This window comes from Coenobita brevimanus, chromosome 53, assembly GCF_032717465.1.
Source record: "Coenobita brevimanus isolate Jiangsu-jjx chromosome 53, ASM3271746v2, whole genome shotgun sequence".
Taxonomy (NCBI): domain Eukaryota; kingdom Metazoa; phylum Arthropoda; class Malacostraca; order Decapoda; family Coenobitidae; genus Coenobita; species Coenobita brevimanus.
In genome coordinates, this window is record NC_137006.1 from 1662218 (window position 1) to 1682986 (window position 20769).

At 41.5% G+C, this 20769-nt stretch overlaps 1 protein-coding gene across 1 annotated transcript in view; it reads left to right on the forward strand.

The window, feature by feature from the left end:
- The first annotated feature begins 10369 nt into the window (after positions 1-10369).
- Positions 10370-20769, forward strand: part of Vps53 (vacuolar protein sorting 53) — a 30218-nt gene continuing 19818 nt past the window's right edge. The window contains exons 1-4 of the mRNA XM_080273175.1: positions 10370-10439; positions 13257-13364; positions 14585-14770; positions 15496-15567. Coding sequence (XP_080129301.1) covers positions 13287-13364; positions 14585-14770; positions 15496-15567 — 336 coding nt within the window. The 5' untranslated portion in view covers positions 10370-10439; positions 13257-13286. The remainder of the gene's footprint in view (positions 10440-13256; positions 13365-14584; positions 14771-15495; positions 15568-20769) is intronic.

Here is a 20769-nt window from a genome sequence, read left to right on the forward strand (position 1 = left end):
TATGAGCTACGTGAAATATAAGGCGAAAGGTACAAATCGCCAAGTTAAAGTTAATAAATCTTACTTCCAGACGATTTTATTCAATCCAAGACATTTCACACACACACACACACACACACACACACAAATAATCTGAAAAATAATAAATACATGAAACTATACATTCTTGGAAAGCGTTAAGATAAAATTATACAAAGCCTTGAATGCATGCTAAAGCCCCACGTGTCAAAAGATTAGGTTTTATCAGTATGAGGAAAACGGAGATTCACACGCATACTGTCCCATTGTGCAAGAGCTCAAGCACACGATGTTGTACCCTAGGACCTTCATAAAAGTGCGTGCCATTCAAAAAATTTCAAGATAACGGGTTGAAACTGGACGAACATGGGAAATCTTGATAACCTTGGCGGCTCTGCGTTGAAGGGTGGCCGATCGATAATTTAAACATTCTCTTATTACGTTAATTCCCGTGGCTCCGATTTGGGTTTTGTGCATAGAATTGGCGCCAAGATTCGCCCAGACGTCCGCTCTATGACGACGTTTATCAAAGCACCGGGCTAATATTAGAGGGCAAACGAAAATAAACACAATCTGCAGCCTCCCCCTACACGTCAGAAAAATGGAGGAATTTGATTGGCTGAGAGGGGAGGCAGGTTGTGACATCATAGAGCCTCGGACATCCTATTGGTTGGCTGCTGGGAGGCGAGTTATGACGTCATGCAAAACCGGTCTCCCTATTGGCTGGTTCCGGGGGTTTGTTTGTGACGTCACGCTCGCGCCACCATGCCGGGTTGACACCATATTTCCCCCACAAGAAAAAAAAGGTCAGTCAAAGCGGTTATATCAGAGGAATGGGCTCAGGAGAAGCGGAATTTGAAGAAGAAATCGAAGAACAAGGCACATATCTACTTACTGAAATATTTAGCAAGGCGTTGACGCATCGATCTGCACACCCTTCGAGTTCAGAGTCGGTTTTTTAGCATTTTCATGGTTTTGCCAGGACCAAGGATCACCAGCACACACTAGGTTACACTACAGCACACTACCAACACGTAACACAACAGTTGCACACTTACACGGAAGCCTCGGGGGGTTTTCCACGTGAAATTATTTGAAATCCTGGCGGAGAAACTGGCGCACTTCCTCACCGTTGCCATGTTGATAGGGAACTGAGGTGAGAGAGGTATCAGGGAGGGAATAGCGATGGAGGGCCTAGGGGAATGGGGTAGGGGCGGGGCAACATGTCAGTCACCCAACGAGTAGGAGGGACTAAGGAAGATTCGGTGCCATATTCATAAACTTTGGAAACGTATTTATAGAAGTTCCTAAGCAGCATTTACGATCAAGAAGTCTCCTAAACAGTTAAATTTTATGCCAGATGTTATTGGTTTTCGTTATTTAGCACTTTAATGGTACGTTTTATTGATTGTAAGGTTTTTGGTAGATTATTGCCGGCTTATATTCATGCGACGAAACGGGTACTCTCACCTGAATGCCAAGACCAGATTGCATGAAATTTTGAACCGTAGCTAGAAAGTGAGATTAATCTCCTTGGTTATTAGTTGAAGTGATCCTCCAAGCTGACTACATTTGGCCATCAATCGAACTAAGAGATGCTAGAAATCCGTGTCAAGTTAGAGTAAGCACGATATAGGAAGGTTACCCTTGAGATAGGTTGTAACATCGTCTGCCTGTTTTATCCTTGCTATTCAAACTTCACAACTACACTGGTTTTCAAAGTGAGAATAAGACGACCAAACAAAATATTCATACAGTAGTTGATCTCTACTGAGACTTGTTTATCTCAAAATGTGATAGAAAGTTTATGAATGTTTCTCAAGGTGTGGTGTGGCCGCGATGCCTGACAATGACGTAACATACTGCTGTATTTGCGTGCCTGTAAATTGGGTTGCCTGCTTCGTATGATGTAATAAAGCTTTCACTTTTAATGAGACTCTTTTCTATTTATTTTCCAGAGTACAGTTTAGTGCACTGATCCTAAACTAAACAATATCTTGATGTTTTAATTAACAAAATACAGTAGGCCTAGAGCTGGCTTCTTTTCGTCTATCGAAACTGGGCCAATATGAAGAGTCATAAGAACCTAAGAAAAGAGGAAAGCTACAGTAGGTCAGTTGGCCCATGCTAGGCAGCCCCAGCAAGAGTGATTACACTACTGAATAAGACAAGGATAACAAAGAAGGTTCTCCTCCACCCCACGAAACCCTCCAGCCGAACCTGGCAGGAAGAAGAAGGAACACACGCAGTATAAAAAGAAAAAAGAAAAAAAAGAATGGCGGGGAAATTTTAATGGAAAGTGCGAGGAGAGAAGACTATCGTGGGAAACCTGAAAGGGTAAAAGTGCATTAGTACTGGTTATAAGATTATATATATATATATATATATATATATATATATATATATATATATATATATATATGCACCCCTTACTTGTCATATGTTTAGCTAGCCTGTTCTTGAAACTCTCAAACTGCTCAATGGATATGCAGCAACTGCTTTACTATGGTCGTACCATTCTAAAGTGGCGGTTTGGGTGGGGCACGAACCTCTGTACAGTGTTGCCACGTTTTCCATACTCGCGATGCCTCTCTCTCTCTCTCTCTCTCTCTCTCTCTCTCTCTCTCTCTCTCTCTCTCTCCTGGGTGTAGATCTGTGTCACCCTAGGGAATTTTGTTTCTTTTGTTCTATAAACTTGTGCTTTCATTTCTTTATTTTGTTTTTTATTATGTTATTGTTTTACATATGACGCCAGATGACCTCGGTGTTACGGCGCCTTTTCATTCAATCATTCTCGCCCTCCTTCCTTCCCTCCCTTCATCTTTCCCTCAGCTTGACAATGCACTCAACACTGCCCCTTGCCTGCCTTCTCTCTCTCTCTCTCTCTCTCTCTCTCTCTCTCTCTCTCTCTCTCCTTGGGGAGATGTGCGTCACCCTTGAGAATTTTGTTTCTTTTATGAGTGACTTATAAACTTGTGCTTTCATTTCTTTATTTTGTTTTTATTATATCTAATTGTTTAAAAATATTATTGTTTTACATATGGCGCCAGATGACCTCGTTGTTGTGGCGCCATGATTTGTTTTCATTCAATCACTCTCTCCCTCCTTCCTTCCCTCCCTTCCTCCATCTCTCACTCACCTGCACTCAACACTGCCCCTGGTCTGCCTCCCCCCCCCCCTCTCTCTCGTCTGTGGTATTTTAGGATACATTTTGGTTATTTTCTTTTACGTTATAATGTACATAATGTAAATCTGACTTTATTTCCACACCACCCAGGAGGTTAAAGTCTTGGCGCGTTTTTTTTTGAGGTGTCCCCAAACAGGCCCATTCCTCTATCCCTCACAGATGACCAGGTCGGACTGGGTGTGTGTGTTGCCGCTCACGAGGGTTTAATGTATATATTTTCTTTTACTAAGAAACTGGCATATTTTTGCTTATATTCCTGCACATTATCTTATAATCATAATTGTGACATTATTACCAACCCCAGAAATACGGTAACAGCCAATAAAAGTGACTATTTTTTTTTTAAGCAACACTGTAAAATAATTATGCCACGTTTCTGTATTGCCGTATAAATATTTTACGCATAATCAGTTTACTGTTCTTTCATATATTATAACACACACGTTACCAGTACATTCTTATGTGTTTATCTTATTGTGATGCCTATTACATATATCAGAGCCTTTCACATAGCGCGTATGGAACACGTGGCAACACTGTACAGAGGTTCATGCCCCACCCAAACCGCCACTTAAGATTGTACGGTAGCTAATTCCATTTGTTTACTACTCTATTGCCAAACCAACCTCTACCTATTTTCTTACTAAAACGGAATTTGTCTAGTGTGAAACCAATACATCTAGTTGTATCCTGTATGCCCACTTTAAATAAGTACCTTGCTAGTATCTCCCTTATTTATTCCCTTCATCCACTTAAACACCTCAAGTCTCCTCTTACTCTACGCCTTTCCAGTGAGTGCAGATTTAGTCTTTTTAGTCTGTCTTCATACGAAAGGTTCCGAGCACCATGTATCATTTTTGTCATTCTTCTCAACATTTTCTAAAGAGTTTATAGCCATTCTATAGTACGGACACCTGAACTGCACAGCATAGTCTGGATGTACTCTTCTCAATCTTGCATAATTTTAGATGTTCCATTGCTTAGCCTTCGTGAAATAAATCTACGGACCCTATTTGCTTTATTTCTCTAATTTATATACTTTTTTTTTTTTTATGTGTCCGACTCTGGGCAATGGCTTCAGGGCCTATATTTCAGGGGCAGCAGCTTATCCCAAGGCCCAGTAGTCCTCCTACACCTCCGCATGTCACCACTTCGGCGCTAACACCCACCGTCCATACTGAATACATGCTAGGGCTGTCTCATACAGGACTGGTGTATTGGTACTAGCGGGGATACTTTTACGACATGTTGGCGGGTCGTCTGGTAGATCAGGAAAGTCTGCCTTTTATGAAATTCAAATCCTTAAACTGTTCCGTGCCCCAACCGGGATTCGAACCTGGGTCCATCAGGACTGCAGGCCGCCTCTCTACCGATTCAGCCACGCCTTAGTTTGTCTCCTGCATCACTCACATTCTGATTTATCAATTTCTTTATTATTCTAAGTTGTATTCAGGATCTGCAGTGATCTTGTCCACGTTCAGCGCTTAACATTTTTCGAAGTTAAATTCAAAATGCCAATCTTTAGACCATCTGAACAATATATCGAGGTCCTTTTGCAGGTTAATAGAGTCGTCAGTTAATAATATGCCCTATTTTTTTGTCATCGGCTAATTTGCAAATAATGCTAGTGATTCCTCAGTCTAGCTCATACACACACACACACACACACACACACACACACACAGATAGATAGATAGATAGATAGATAGGTAGGTAGATAGATAGATAAAATAAGGGACCGTGATCCCTGTGGTACACGTTTAGTTACTACTCTCCAGTCTGACTTCGTGCTTTTCAGTCTATCCGTTTTAAGATATCGCCGTCTATACCGTGTGCTCGAACTTTTCTAACTAACCTTTCGTGTGGAACTCAATCGAAAGCTTTACTAAAGTTTAAGACAACTAACATCATAAGCGTTATCGCTATCTACCTCCTCACAGACCGTGAAGAATGATAAGTGTGTGAGGCAAGACCGGCCTTGCAACAGTAATGACTTTCATTTATGAGATTAAACCTATCGAGGCGCTCTCACATTTTATTTGCCAAAACTGACTCTAGCATTTTACCAACTACTGATGTTAGACTTCTCGGACGATAATTAGACGCAACTGATTTATAACCTTTTTTTAAAATGGGCACTACATTCGCTGTCTTCCACACCTTTGGAACTTCTGAACGTAAAGAATCAGAAAATAACATACTTCTTCACTGGTTCCCTTTATAATTTTTGCATATATATCGTCCGGACCTGGCGATTTTTGAGGTTTTAACTTATATCTTTCAATACGTCCTCCATACTAACGGTTATTTTGCCTACAATATGGTCCACATTATCATCGTAAATATTTGCTGCTTGAGGGACCAGGTCTATATTTTCATTGATAGATACTGAAACGAAATAATTATTTAGGACACATTTCTTTATCTTCGCTGGTAATGCTGCCTAGTTCTATTCTGAGAGGCCCTATCCTATCTTTATTTTTCGTACGGTACATTTGATAAAAACTCTTGGGGTTGTCTTTCAGTTTTCCAGCAAACTTAATTTCATAACTTTGCTTTGCTTTCTGTATCTCTGTCTCCCCCTTTACTTCCCTATGTAAACTCCTGTATCGGTTACGTAAGTGTTCCTTTCCTCTTTTTACTTTTCTATATATTCCTAAACTTTGGATTATGAGAAATTTTAATCTGTTGTTTAACCATCTCGGTTCTGATACATCAGTTTTAAAAGCTTTTGAAGGGATGTATATCTCCTGGGCTCTGTGTATTATATTCCCTGACTTACCATATTTCTCACTGACCGAACGGCTGCTTGACACTTCCCGAGTTAATCTCCGTCTCCTGAACTTCACTCCCACCTATATCCTGTCCTTCACCTACGAGCATGACCTGTCGTACACTCCCCACCCATTTCCTTCCCCTCACCTTTGACCTGAGGCTCCCCACTGACCTGACCCTCCCTAGAGCAGCCAGTCTCCTCATGGTATACGGTTCTAAAATAGGCTCTTCATCCTCCAAAATTACCTAGACGAAAATTAGGAACGGCCGAGTGGTTTTCAGTAGAACAGACATCCCAGGTAAATTTAAACCTCATGATCGTTATAACCGCCAGCTTCTATATCACTAATGGCGTTTTCTCCATTAGATAAACCCAAATCTAGTATATTATGACCTCTGGTGGGCTCCCTGATATGCTGATACAGGAAATTACCCCGCACTACCTTTAGAAATTCCTCTGACTGCATCCCCTGTCTGTTTTCGCCAATCTATCCTTGGCAGATTAAGATCCCCTACAATTATTACTAAGCTGGACTGTGACGCTTTCCTAATTTCCTCCCAAAGGTATTTACTATCTACCTATCTATCTATCTATTTATTTATCTATCTATCTATTTACCATCTTCTCTACTTTAATTTTGGAGATCTGTAAATTGCTCCTAAGACTAATTTCTCCCTACTAATATCAACCCAAACACTTTCCACGTCCCTGTTTACTATACCATCGGCTTTATTGTAACAGTTTAACGAATCCTTTACATGGACAGCTACCCCGCCCCTCTCTTCCCGTACGGTTGGACACAAAAATATTATATAACCCTTTACCTCATCTGCAAAAAATTCTCGAGCGTCTGTATTTCATCCAAGTCTCACTGATAACGGCAATGTCTGTTTTCTGTGTACAAATTAGAGCCCTCAGTTCATCTATTTTATTATGTAAACTCCTTTTTATGTAGTACACTTTTAAATTATAACCAGTACTTATACTTTGGGATTAACTTTTTTTTTTTAAATCTGGGAAAGTGTTTAGTCTACAGATGTACGTTTCTCTCTCTCTCTCTCTCTCTCTCTCTCTCTCTCTCTCTCTCTCTTTACTGTCACTTATCGTTCCTCACTATCATCGTTTGCTCTCTCCTTCATCGTCGCCTGCTTATATTGAGGTGCTTAAGTGCATGTACATACACTAATGGAGCGCACACACACACACACACACACACACACACACACACACACACACACACACACTATTTATAAGTTCAATAATTTACCTACAAATATTTAAACACATTTGAATTCAAACAGTCCGTCTGTGACCACAACTTAGTATTAAAGTTGAGGGATTGACTCAGCCCCCTAGCATCTCTTCCTTAGCGATTTATTTTGGGAAACAGCTGGTTGATATCAATTTGTATGTTATTTATGCAGGGTATGGTGATATTGGAATGATTTAAATAACACAGAAGAGGATAGCAAGATATAATAAGTAAGATAAATCGCATAGGAAGAGGCGTTAGGGAGCTTCCATAACGGACGTCAGATGTAAACAAACTTTTTCCATAGCGATGTAGTTTCGATTTAAAACTTGAACATTATTTTGCGTGATTATTTTTTTTTAATTTACCTCGCTTGCATTAATATATATAAAGGGATATTGAGGTTAATGTGCAAAGTAAATCGCTAAGGAAGAGGCGTTGCGGCATATCTTGAAGCTTAGGAGGTCTTGTAAGGCATGTTTATATATATATATATATATATATATATATATATATATATATATATATATGTACCTTTTTTGTCTGTTACATCGTCTCTCTCTCTCTCTCTCTCTCTCTCTCTCTCTCTCTCTCTCTGTTCCTTTCATTCTGTCTTGAATGCTGAGCTGTAACAAGAGAGTAACACTAGAATACGATGCTAGTCACGAAGAAGTGCTATGGAAAGGATGTAGAGCCGTAGTATAGTCTTTTTCTGCCACTGAGCTACGTGAAGGATGCTACAAAAGGAAATATCTGGGCCAAGTTAAGATGAAAGAACTATAGTCACGAAGAAGTGCTGTTGAGAGGATGTAGAGCCGTAGTATTGCCTCTTTCTGCTACATTAACACTAGAATATGGTACTAGTCACGAAGAAGTGCTGCGGGAGGGTTTAAAGAGGCTTAGTAATCCGTTAGTCTGCATTTTTCACTGCCAACGCAACATTCTCTCTCTCTCTCTCTCTATCTATCTATCTATCTGTCTGACTCTTTTTCTGTCTGTCTGTCTGTCTGTCTTTTTATCTATCTGTCTACCTGTCTATCTATCTATGTATCTATCTATCTATCTATCTATCTATCTCTGCCCATATCTATCTGTGTATGTGTTTATCTACCTGCCTGTCTATCTGTCTCTGTCTATCTATCTATCAATCTGTCTTCCTATATCTATCTGTGTTTATCTATCTATCTGTCTGTCTGTCTATATCATTCACTGTCACAACACCTTTTCTGTTTTACTGGTGCTGACGAGAAGCCTTCACGCGGTGGCTCTGTGCATCCTGGAGCAGCTGCGGCGTCCACCCCAGAGCCAAACCCCCTCAGTTTCCTTGCACTTCGCCGTGGGAGGGGCCCTGGTGAGGCGAGGTCTTCTTACAAGGTGTGTGTATTGTACTGTAGCTGCAAGACGGCCCCACACGTGCAGTTGCTTACCTGTGGTCGACGGGTCTGCTCGCTAGGTAGACCACAATTAAGCAACGACAACAACAACAATAATAATGATAGTAGTAGTAGTAGTAATAACAATAATGATGATAATAATAATAATAATAATAATAATAACAACAACAAGCCAACAACAACAACAATGATAGTAGTAGTAGTAGTAATAACAATAATAATAATAATGATAATAATAATAATAACAAACCAGCAACAAATACAACAACAACAACAACAACAACAACTACTACTACTACTACTACTACTGCTACTACTGCTACTACTACTACTACTGCTATTACCACCATAACTACATTACTACTCCTTGGTTACTAGTGGAATCAGCCCTCCAATCTGACTACACCTGGCCATCATCTGAGCTGAAAGGGGTTAAGGATTTTTGTCAGGTTGGAGTAGACGCACTGTAATTAAGAGGTATCGATGAGTCTCCTTGGTTACTAGTCAAAACAACCCTCCAGTCTGACTACACTTGGCTATCAACTGAGGTGAAAAATGGTTAGAGAGATTTAGCAGGTTTGAGTAAATCGTGTGGAGAGAGAGAGAGAGAGAGAGAGAGAGAGAGAGAGAGAGACAGACAGACAGACAGACAGACAGAGATGTGAAGACGGAATTTTGAGGGATGTATGTGTTAGATATAGATATAGATATAGATAAGGAGTGATGAAGCCAGTTGATCGAAGGGTAGAGATGAATATTTTTACATAGAATTCAACAAAGAGAATGGGTGGGCATAGGCTGATAACGAAGGCGGAAATTTTAGCAGCCGGTTTGTACATGGCAATACTTTTTAACTCATAACTTGGCTCAGATTTTCGTCCTTTTGCAGTTTATATGACGTAGTTCAGTAGCAAATTTAAACTGTGGCTGTGCATCCTTTCCATAGCACTTTATTCATGGAGAAATTGCAATTTTAGACCAAGTTAAAGTAAAAATATATTTTTAACCAGTGTCAGTCTATCGATTCCAGAGAGAGAGAGAGAGAGAGAGAGAGAGAGAGAGAGAGAGAGAGAGAGAGAGAGAGAGATTATAAATTCATTCTTGGTTGTTAGATTAATTAATAGAGGCTAGTGTTTGACACGTTTGGTGACAAGGAAACTATTATAATGTCATGGTAATCATTCGTTGTATTACCACTCTGTACCTTTTAGAACAATAAACATTTCAATTCAATTCATAATTTGGTTCGGTACGTGTCCTTGGTGTGGAGACTTCTTCGGCGTCTCCTATTTAAGTATGCATAGAAAATGCTGAAGTGAATATAATCAGACAAGGTGACGTTGCGATATAGTTTGATTAAACTGAATGTCAATACTTGATTTTAACTCGTTTTATGAATGACGAAATATTTCTGTTGACGAACTGACAAAAACTGACGGCTAATTTGTAAACAGCACCGTGTCACGTCCCTTTGGCCTGTCTTGACTTTTTGGTACTTAGAATTTTATAACACTTTTTTATTTGCTTAAGTTTTAATGTATCTTGAACATTGATCTTTGTTGGAAGTAAATGTTGCGTTTTAAAACTTTTGTTATTTTCTATTCGAAACACAAAGGCACATATTCAAAGGATAAGAAATATCCGAGACTGACTAAAGTGTCACCAGTCAGCCTACGGGTATTGGGTGGTTTGGGTGTTGTCATTATTTCTGCTGGTACTGTAATATTTAATCGTTTCCTGTTGACCACCGGCTGCCCCTGCTTGTATTTCTCAACGGGCTGTCACTGATGGATGAGTGAGAGTACTTGACGTGTAAGTTATGTGTACTTATTTTGGCTTCCTCTTCCCAGACTTGCGTAGTAAATTATCGGGGAATGCAGTGGTAATTTTTAATCCGTAGGGGACAGGAATTGCTCCTGAGTTACCTTGAATTAATTAACGCAAGTTACAGTGTGTTGGGACACCATTTGTGTTGGCTTATGTTTAGTGATTTAAGTGCCTGTAGGTAGCAAGTAAAATAAGGAAATTTTATGGAACTATCATCACCCCTGGAGATTGTACATATAGGAAAATTAGCCGACATTAACCCTTCAACTTTGCTTATTGTGTTACAGTATATAAGTAAAACCTATTAATTTCCTGTATTCAGAGGTATTTTGAAGGAATGCATGAAGGAAGTGGGATAGCTACAGGGGGGCCTGGTGGGGGCTCCGGCCCACCAACCAGACCCTGAAGCTCCCCCTGTCCCCTCCCCATTTGAAATTTCTGATTATTTAATGTTTGGACTGTGTGTACATTGGGTCCCCCCAAAATAGGGCTTGGCCCTACCTCATCCCCCCCATCCATCATGACCTGGCTACGCCACTGCATGAAGGAGATACGTGATTGCTGCATATAGTCTGCAGACAACAGTTACTTGTCTTTGCACTGATTCAGAGACTTTATTAATGTGTAAAGAAGTGCCCGTTTAAGTATGAAGATGGACTGTGGATGAATTGTCACATTGCTGGTAGAATGGCAGAGGTTAGATTAGTGCCGAATGACATACCAAAATGATGCCTGTCCATTTATGATACCAGTACAAGTATAAACAAAGACATATTTTCTAAGGGAATACTGTAAATGTAGTTCAGTAAGTGTTAAAATAATCTTTCAGAAAAACTTGAAAATGCATCCAGAAGTTACGGTACTCAAAGAAACTTAAGAAGAGTGATGGTAAAAAAAAAATAAAAAAGTAAATTAAGGTCGTCCCATGTCTCCTTACGGTACCAGTACAGTATATACAGTATATAGTTTCAAAACTGAGGATTCTGAAATACCGGTAGTGGTTTACTTATGCTTTCTTTCACTTAGTTTTAATATTGTAATCTATCTGTCTATAGCCTGATGCCATAACCCCATAAAGGGTGGCCATTTTGCCTTTGAGTTAGTGGTTTTACAGGGAGGGGCACTAACCCTCCGCCAACCCACTTGTTGACACATTTGGTGGCAAGGGAACACATTTGGGTTGGTTATATGGTTATCACCCAGCATTGTTAATGACTCCTGGCTTACAGGAGACCATTAGGCTTGTCAGTCAGTGTGATAAAAGTTGTATATGTTGATCTATCTATTGCCAGACGCCTCAATCCCATTTGGGGTGGCCACAAACAAATCGCCTCCAAGTCGCCCTGTCCCCCGCCATTTCACTGCCCTGCTCCCAACTCACACCCCCCTCTCTCATATACCTCTCCACCCCATCCCTTCATCTCATCCTCGGCCTCCCCCTCCCTCTTCCCCCCTCCACCTCACTCACATACACTCTCTTCGTCAGTCTTTCACCCTCCATCCTCTCCACATGGGCAAACCACCTCAGTGTGTTCCTCATAACGCTTCCTATCACATCCACATCCACACCACAACGCTCCTTTATATCCTCATTCGTCAGCCTGTCTCTCCACGTGACTCCACAGGCTCCTCTTAAATAACTCATTTCCACTGCTCTCACTCTTGACTTGTGTCCTTCCAACAATGTCCAAGCTTCACTTCCGTACGTTAGAGTTGGTATCACAATACTGTCATGTAGTAACTTTTTCACTTCCATGCTCACTTCCCTGTTTCTTATCACTGCTTTCAAGGAAGCAGCAACCTTTCTTCCCTGCTGTACCCTTTCAAGCACTTCACCCTCCAAACCTCCATCCTTACTCATCACACTACCCAAATACTTAAACGTACTCACATTTTCCAATTCCTCGCCATCCAACCTCACTGTACATTCACTAACTTCACCTCTCTCAAAGACCATTACTTTACTCTTCCCTACATTCACCTTTAGGTTCCGTTTCTTACACACTGTCTCAAACTCATCCACCAAACCTTGCAGCTCCCCTTCGTCTTCACTCAACAACACAGTATCATCTGCAAACAACAGTACAGGGAGTTTCCAAACACTATCCTCTCTCACCAGGGCCACTCCAACATCCACTACCCTACCCTACCTTATGTTGATACAGAGTATTAAAAAAAAAAAAATGGTTGTTTGGCTCCACTATATTAACTTTAGTACCATAGTTGAGGGAAATGCTTACAATATCTCTTGTTTTTTTTTGTTTTTTTGATAATCAGTCTTGTGTTCTTTCATCAAAAACACTTCCTGTTTATAACAGGAAAACTGTCATAGCTGTTATGTTTTGGATGGAAGGACAAAGAAAGAAACAAGAAGAAAGTTTCCAGGTCCCCAGTTCTTCCTGCAAAAACAAATCACAGTTATGACAGGGATTCAGTTGTAAATGTATTTGAGTATCCCACCCATGAATAATATCTTCTTGAGATGGCAAGTTGTCATAAAGCTTTGTTGTAGTGAAGTTGTTAACCCTCTCATGGGCAAAACTGCTCTAGTATTCTCTGTTAGCTAACACTAAACTATTTTATTCATCTGGAAGTGAGCTGTAGGAGCCTGAGTGTTAATACAGGTACAGTTAACTTTTTTATAGTTAAGATAGTACTAAAATTTAATTTCAGCCAATAGTTACCAGGTTATTTGATTGTCCTGAAACTATAGAAGCTTGAATATTTATGCCATTATATAAAGCAATAAATAAATGGTACTAAATAACAATAACTTACTGTGTTTTGCCTTGACCCAAACAGTCGCAGCCTCTGATCCCGCCAACCAGCAACATGGAGGCTGAAAACATTGCTGAGGTGGAGAAATTAAACCTGGATTTCCCTCCTGAAGTTGTGAAGGCCATACAAGAGGTGAGATGCTTTAGATTATTCTCCATCTGTGCTACTGGTATTCCTGTATCCAGATTCATGTACAGTGTGTCTCATGAGGTTCTTGAGACTCTTTAAGAGGTTATATTAGACTTAATTTTGAGTAAAAATAATGTGCTGGTATCAACATGAGTCCAACTTAGTCATTAAGGAGCTACAATTACTCTTAACTGTGTGAACAAAAATAATCTTCCTCTTAATTTACCCATAAGGTCATCAGTATTTGTAGCTCCTTAATGGGTGAAGCTTGGACCCTTATTGGCACAGCATTTTTTAACCAGAATTAATCCTGTAATAACCTGAAGTTTCTCAAAAATTTCACAGGACACTTTCTTTGCAGACGAACAGGTTTAGTGCACAAGAATTGATTTAACTCACCTCAGTCACAGGAAGCAATCACCTTCAGAGAGTGTTGAGTCTGGCTGAGGTTTTGCCATAGCTTATTTTAGTCTTCCTGGCTGATTAGAAAATTTGTTCTGGTTTAGGTCCAGGGAATCTACACTCATCCCTCAGCTCCCTTTTGAGGTATCATACAGCAGGTAGGTGATGATTTCCTGAATGATTAGGGTAGCTTGTGATGTTCCAAGATTAAACTATCACATAAATATTTAGATGATAACAGTACTGGCTAGAAAAGGTCACAGGCAGATGATGAGGAAATTAATCTTTTGTCATTTGAATATTTATAAAGAATAGCTAATGACCAGGAAGTGTCACAAGCAAGTGATGTATTGTATCCTCTTAAAAGTAGTTTCTTGCAGCATTGGGTGGAGTCCTGAAGTGTTTTGTAGAAGCCATTGCTTGTGACATCAAACTGTCTTGCACAAAGGCTGCACCAATACCTTTTGGAGAAAGTGTACAGTACATATATCCTTCTTTAACCCTTTCATGATTGCATATTCTTTAAATTATTCAGTCCAGCTAACATTCAATATTAGTCATTTGAGAATTAGTCATATGAAACAAAGAATGTTAAGGTAATACTGTCACTGTTACACTTCTCATTGTTAGGGTCATGCTGTCACTATTAACCATCTCTTTGTCAGGAGAACACTAGTATCTCTTCTTTTCCAACAAAACCTAAATGATTTAATCCAGGTAAGACTGAGTCATGGAAACCTGAGAATGTTAATATATCACCAAAAACTCTTTGATGTTAGGAAGACACCGGTATTCTATTTCTGGTGTACTCTTTCACACAGATCCTGCCCAGCGATGACCCTTTTGATGCCCCTGACTTCAATGCAGTGGAGTACATCAATGGACGCTTTCCAGCTGAGCAGTCCCTCCATCACATTGATGACGTGCTGGAGGAGATGCGGCTCAAGATAACCCACACCGATGACAGTATCAGGAGTGTTGTACGGTCACTCACCAATGTCGATCAGGTTAGTTTAAGTTGGCATGAATTAAGTTTGGTTGGGTTAGGTAAGGTTAGTTTAGGTTGGATAAAGTCTGGTTAGGTTAGATTGGAGTGGGTTAAGTTTGGTTTGATTCAGTTGGATTAGTATATGTTTTGTTACATTGGGTTGAGTTAGGTAAGGTAACTAATATTGGCTTAAGCTAATTTTGATTGGAGTGAGGTAGATTAGGCAAAGCTGGAATAGTTTAGGTTGAGATTAATTTGCCTTTGTTGGGAGGATAAAATTGAGTTTGGTCAGGTTTGATTTGGGTTGGATTAGCACAGATTTGGTTAGTAATTAAACAGTGAAACACTAACCATGAAATGTGACTGTTAATTCCTTTAGTTAATGATATTTCCTTATAAACTGAATCAAATCTCTCATCGATAAGTACAGTACAGGAAAACATAACAAAGACATCTGACTAAAGAGACTAAATTCTGGCTGTGATTCCCTTTACTATCACTCATTGTACCTTAACATGACTCAGATTTTTTTCCTTTTGGTGCTTACTTCATGTAGCTCAATGGCATAATAAGATAGTACAGTGCTGTGGCTCTATATCCTTTCCATAGCACTTCTTCATGACTAACATTATATTCTTGTGTTAAACTGTGTTACAACCCAGCATTCAAGATGGAGAGATGGTAATTTTAGGTCAGGTTAGAGTGAAAATGGTATCGAATTTTTACCCGCTTTATTTCTTCCAGGATGGTCGTGCATCACTACTACATGCACAAGAGGCCATTAGGGAGCTTTATTCTCGTTTTCAGGACATCAAGGTTGGTCATTGATGTGTAGATATTTATATTTTTGAAGTTAAAGATGCTCGCAAACATATGCTGTATTACGTATTATTATTACCTTATGTTTACTGAATTAATATTATGTGCTCAGTTACTTATCGGTATTTCATATGGTATTACACTGTGTATTTTTTCATGTGATAGGATGCGTTAGGAGGAACACACTGAGGTGGTTTGGCCATGTGGAGAGGAGGGAGGGTGAAAGACTGATGAGGAGAGTGTATGTGAGTGAGGTGCAGGGTGGGAGAGGGAGGGGGAGGGCGAGGATGAGATGGAGGGATGGGGTGGAGAGGTATATGAGAGAGGGGGGTGTGAGTTGGGAGTAGGGCAGTGAAATGGCGGGGGACAGGGCGACGTGGAGGCGATTTGTTTGCGGCCACCCCGAACGGGATTGAGTCGTCTGGCAATAGATAGATTTTTTCATATTGTTTTAATGTTAAACCCTACACCATGGGGAGATCTTTCAGAAGCAAAACATTATTGTCTGGGATCAGCCTCTTGTTCTAGTGATACACCAAAGCATTTTTCTCCCATTTGTCTTAATATAAGTTTTAGTTTTAGTTTTTTGTTTATAATGCAAGAAAGGAGGAACCAAAGGCCAGGAACCTGCAAACTCATGGCCTTTGGTTCCTTCTTCCTCGCATAAAAAAATAAGAAATAAAAAACTTCCAAAAAAAAACAAAAAACAAACAATACAGTAATCACTCTAATATCCGGACGCCCAATAACCGAACATCCCCACTAACCGAACCTTATCGTCCTGGGATCAAACATTCCCAAAATGGTCTGAAAATCCAAAAAAAATTTTTAAAAAATCGATTTTTTGCTGTCCGTAATTTGAACTTGCTGCGCGCGCCGCGTGAGAGCATTGTTTTCGTTCGTCATTCCTCCGACGTCCGATAGAGCGCCGCTGCATCCTCCCCACTTCCCGCCTGTCTCTCACCGCGACTGGACCTACGCTCTTCGCCATGGCTGCCCACGTGCTCGCTTTTGTGGTGGTGCCGTACTTGCTGCAAGCCCTCCTGCTGCTCTCTGCCCTCCTCTTAGTGTGTGTGATGATGGCCCCGCCTCCTGAGAAAAGGAAGAGAGTGGTGTTGCCTCTGGAGAAGAAACGGGAGATATTGGAGAAAGTTGATGCGGGTTGGTCCTCTTCACGCATTCTCCGCGAGTTCAACCTGGCCCGGTCGACTTTGTTCGATATCAAGCGTTCCCGAGACAAGCTCATGCAGTACACGGCTGACTTCTCGTCGAGAAGCAAACGCAACGTGGAAAGGAAGGTTATGTTTACCCCCAAGTATGCAGAAATCGACCGCTCCACGTTGATTTGGTATCGACAGCAACGTGCAGCTGGTGTGATGGTACGTGGAACGGAGCTGAAGGCTGCTGCTGAGAAGTTTGCGAGGCTTCATGACGCCCTAGACTTCAAGGCATCCGAGGGTTGGCTCTTCGCGTTCAAGTTGCGACATGGCCTTACTAACCGTAAAGCACATGGCGAAGCATTGGACGCTAACGAGGATGGAGTGGACGAGTTTCGGCACAAGGTGAAAGGCTTGATCGACCGGGAGGGCCTCACTCTCGGTCAAGTCTATAATGCTGACGAAACTGGCCTATTCTATCGCTCGGTGCCAACGAACACTCTAGCCGATGAGACGGAGAAGCGTGTACCTGGCCGCAAGCTTTCTAAGGAACGGATATCTGCTTTGTGTTGTGCCAATGCTAACGGCATGCACCGGCTTAAGCCCGTTATTGTTGGCCGTGCAAAGCAGCCTCGATGCCTTCGTGGGGTGATGGATGTCCTTCCTGTCGTATGGTACCATTCTTTGAAAGCATGGTTCACAGCTGTGATTTTCAAAGACTGGTTTCACCATCACTTCGTCAAGGAGGTCATCCAGTACCAGACGAAGACACTGGGAATCCCTTGCGACCAGGTAAAGGCTCTCCTTCTCCTCGACAATGCACCTGCCCACCCGTGCGACAAGGACTTGGTTGCTGAGAATGGCCGTATTAGGTGCATGTTTCTGCCACCTAATACGACTGCTCTCATTCAACCCATGGACCAAGGAGTGATCGTGGCAACAAAGCGCCTGTACCGTTGGAAGTTCCTGGACGAGGTGATGGTTGTTCTCGAGGACAAGGACGAGCGCAGGGAAGGACGTGACACTCGAGGCAAGCGGACTTTGGAAAACCTTCGCCGCTACAACATCAAGTCTGCGCTGTACAACTGGGCTTGTGCATGGAAGGAAGTCCCTGTGAAAACTCTTGAAAATGGTTGGTCTCGTCTGCTGCTCGGAACAGATGTGGAGTACGATTTCCTAGGGTTTGACGTGGATGACTTCCATGCACGGCTACGTACGCACGGCGACGATGTTGATGTGGACGATGTTCATGAGTGGTTGGACGACGACGAGGGCGATCCTGGGTATCAGACGTTGTCTGATATCGAGATCGCGTCTTCGGTTGCTGGTGTCAGTCCCGAACTTGAAGATTCCGACGACGAAGGCGATGATGATGCGGACTCCTCTCAGCAGGACACTACTCCAGCCATCCCCAAGCTGAGCGCACTCCGGGAACATCTAGAGTTCGTCCTAGACTACCTGGAACACCCGGACTGCGACAGGGAGATGGGGCCCTTGGGACTCGTGGAGGAAGTGCGTGCTTTCCGGCAGCGCATCATCAATCGCCAGAATCGTCGGTCCTTGCGTCAGTCAACGATTGACAGTTTTTTCAGGCCCGTGACCCCCGCTGTGCCAAGCCCTGGTTCCACTCCGTTGCCTCCCCAAGACAGGCCCTCATGCTCCGAGCCACAGCCCAGCACATCAGCTACAGTGGAGTCACCACTCGATGTGAGTTTGCGGCTATCTTCAGAGTCTTCTGTAGTTGGTACGCCATCACCACGACCCACCGATGCACCCCTTGGTCGCCTGCCAGTGATACTCTCGGACTCTGACAGCGAATAAACAGCAAGAACTTCTCCACTAGACCACACGGGAATTTTGAGTGTTGTGCAGTGAAAAAAACGGTGTGTTGTGTTAAGGTTTTTGAAATGAGAGAAAAGACTCAGTAGAAAAGAAATTTAACGTAACTAACCTTCTTTGTTTTGGCTTTGGAAAATAAAAAAAACTTGGGAAAAGTTAATGTGCAACACAAAAATTTAATGGAACATTATTTGGACTAAAGTGAACACTGTGAAGAGAACGGACTTCTGTGTGTTATTGACTAAGTTCAGTGCAAGACTTCAGGAAGAGTGTACTGCAAGTGCTTCAGGAAATCATTCTTACTGTCAGAGTCCGAGAGGAGGCGGTTATTCATCGAGGTGGCCAGGGACTTGCTGTAAGTAGCCAGAATGTTTCATATTGTACTTTTTTCCATACTATACTTACCAGAATGTTTCATATTGTACTTTTTTCCATACTATACTTACCAGAATGTTTCATATTGTACTTTTTTCCATACTATACTTACCAGAATGTGTCATACTGTACTTTTTTCCATACTATACTTACCTCATGCATGTGCAGTAGGAATGTGTTTTTCAGAGTTAGGTTCGGTTAGAGTCCATAAGTACCAGAATGTTTATTAATGTATGAACATACTTCTAAACCCACATTTTATGTTTCTTTTGCATTTATTTCAGTCATTTATGTGCCTTATTGGTGTGATTTGGGTGTTAAATAGGTGCTATGCATGTCCGGAGGGAGTTGTATAGGTGTTTCTCTGAGTTAGGGTCCATAAGTACAAGTCCATAAGCTGGGGGCGGATTCTGAAAGCTCAAAAATCCTCGCAAATCCACCATCTTTGGGCGTAAGAGCAACTTTTCACTTACGTGCATATTCTGGAGCCCTAGAAAACGAGCGCAAACCCTATGCGGCGTTGTCAATTCTCCTCGTAGAGTTGCGCCATGAGAGGGGCAGCCCTAAGTACATCGTAAGCCTTATAACCCTCCTATTTTTACAAATGTTGTAGCTCAAACATCCCCTAAATCCTGAGAATTAAATCATGCATAAATTAATCCTTAAGTGCATACAACTGTTGCGATTTTTCAAAAAATAATAAGTACAAGTGGCAGAGACCGTCGTAGACAATGCCAGAATACCATAACGGAGCAAGTACTACTTCGACATATGTGGTAAAACTAGCATTGTCGGCCAATATTGCCTTTACTACAAACAAATTATAGCCTATTGATACAATGTTCACAAGAATTCGATTAAACAAGCCACTGTTAAGAAGAAACTCATCTAAACTATGGTGATAGCCTACATGACAAAATGTCGAAAAAATAATGAATCAGTGCACTTATTTCTTCTTCAGAGAAGTTCACTGCCCTTCTGTACATAATATTTTGGTGGTCTTCCACTGCTTCTATACTGTCTTGGAAATTATGATTGGCGATGTGGAAACATCGTCTGCTACCACTATGACGTCATACTCCGGTGTACTGTGATTGGTTACTCAGGTTTAAATAGAGAAACCTTCCGCTCCTTGATTGGCCAACACTTGCCCTGGCGCCACCTGGTGTTGGTCTTAAGATTGTCGTACAACACTCTCCAGAATACCACTTATCAAAACCTCGTATGCACATCGCAAAAGTTCTCGCAGATTTTCTTGTAACCCAGACGCCTTTCAGAATCCGCCCCCTGGGGCCCAATATCCGGACGAAACCAATATCCGAACCTACCGATGGCTCTATTGATCCGGATATTGGAGGGGTTACTGTAATTGCATCTGCTATTGTCTGTGTATACATTCATTCATTGCCAGATGCCATGTATCCCAAATGGGGTGGCCAAGGGCTTAGAGTTAACTGTTTTACAGGGAGGGGCACTAATCCTCCACCAACCCCACTTGACACGTAGGGATGCCAACAGCATCTGGTGTTCCCAGGCGGTCACCCATCCAGGTACTAACCAAGCAACGTTGCGTGGTTAGTACCTGGATGGGTGACCGCCTGGGAACACCAGATGCTGTTGGCATCCCTATGTGTCAAGTGGGGTTGGTGGAGGATTAGTGCCCCTCCCTGTAAAACAGTTAACTCTAAGCCCTTGGCCACCTCATTTGGGATACATGGCATCTGGCAATGAATGAATGAATGAATGTATACACAGACAATAGCAGATGCAATTATTGTTTGTTTTTTGTTTTTTTTGGAAGTTTTTTATTTTTTATTTTATTATGCGA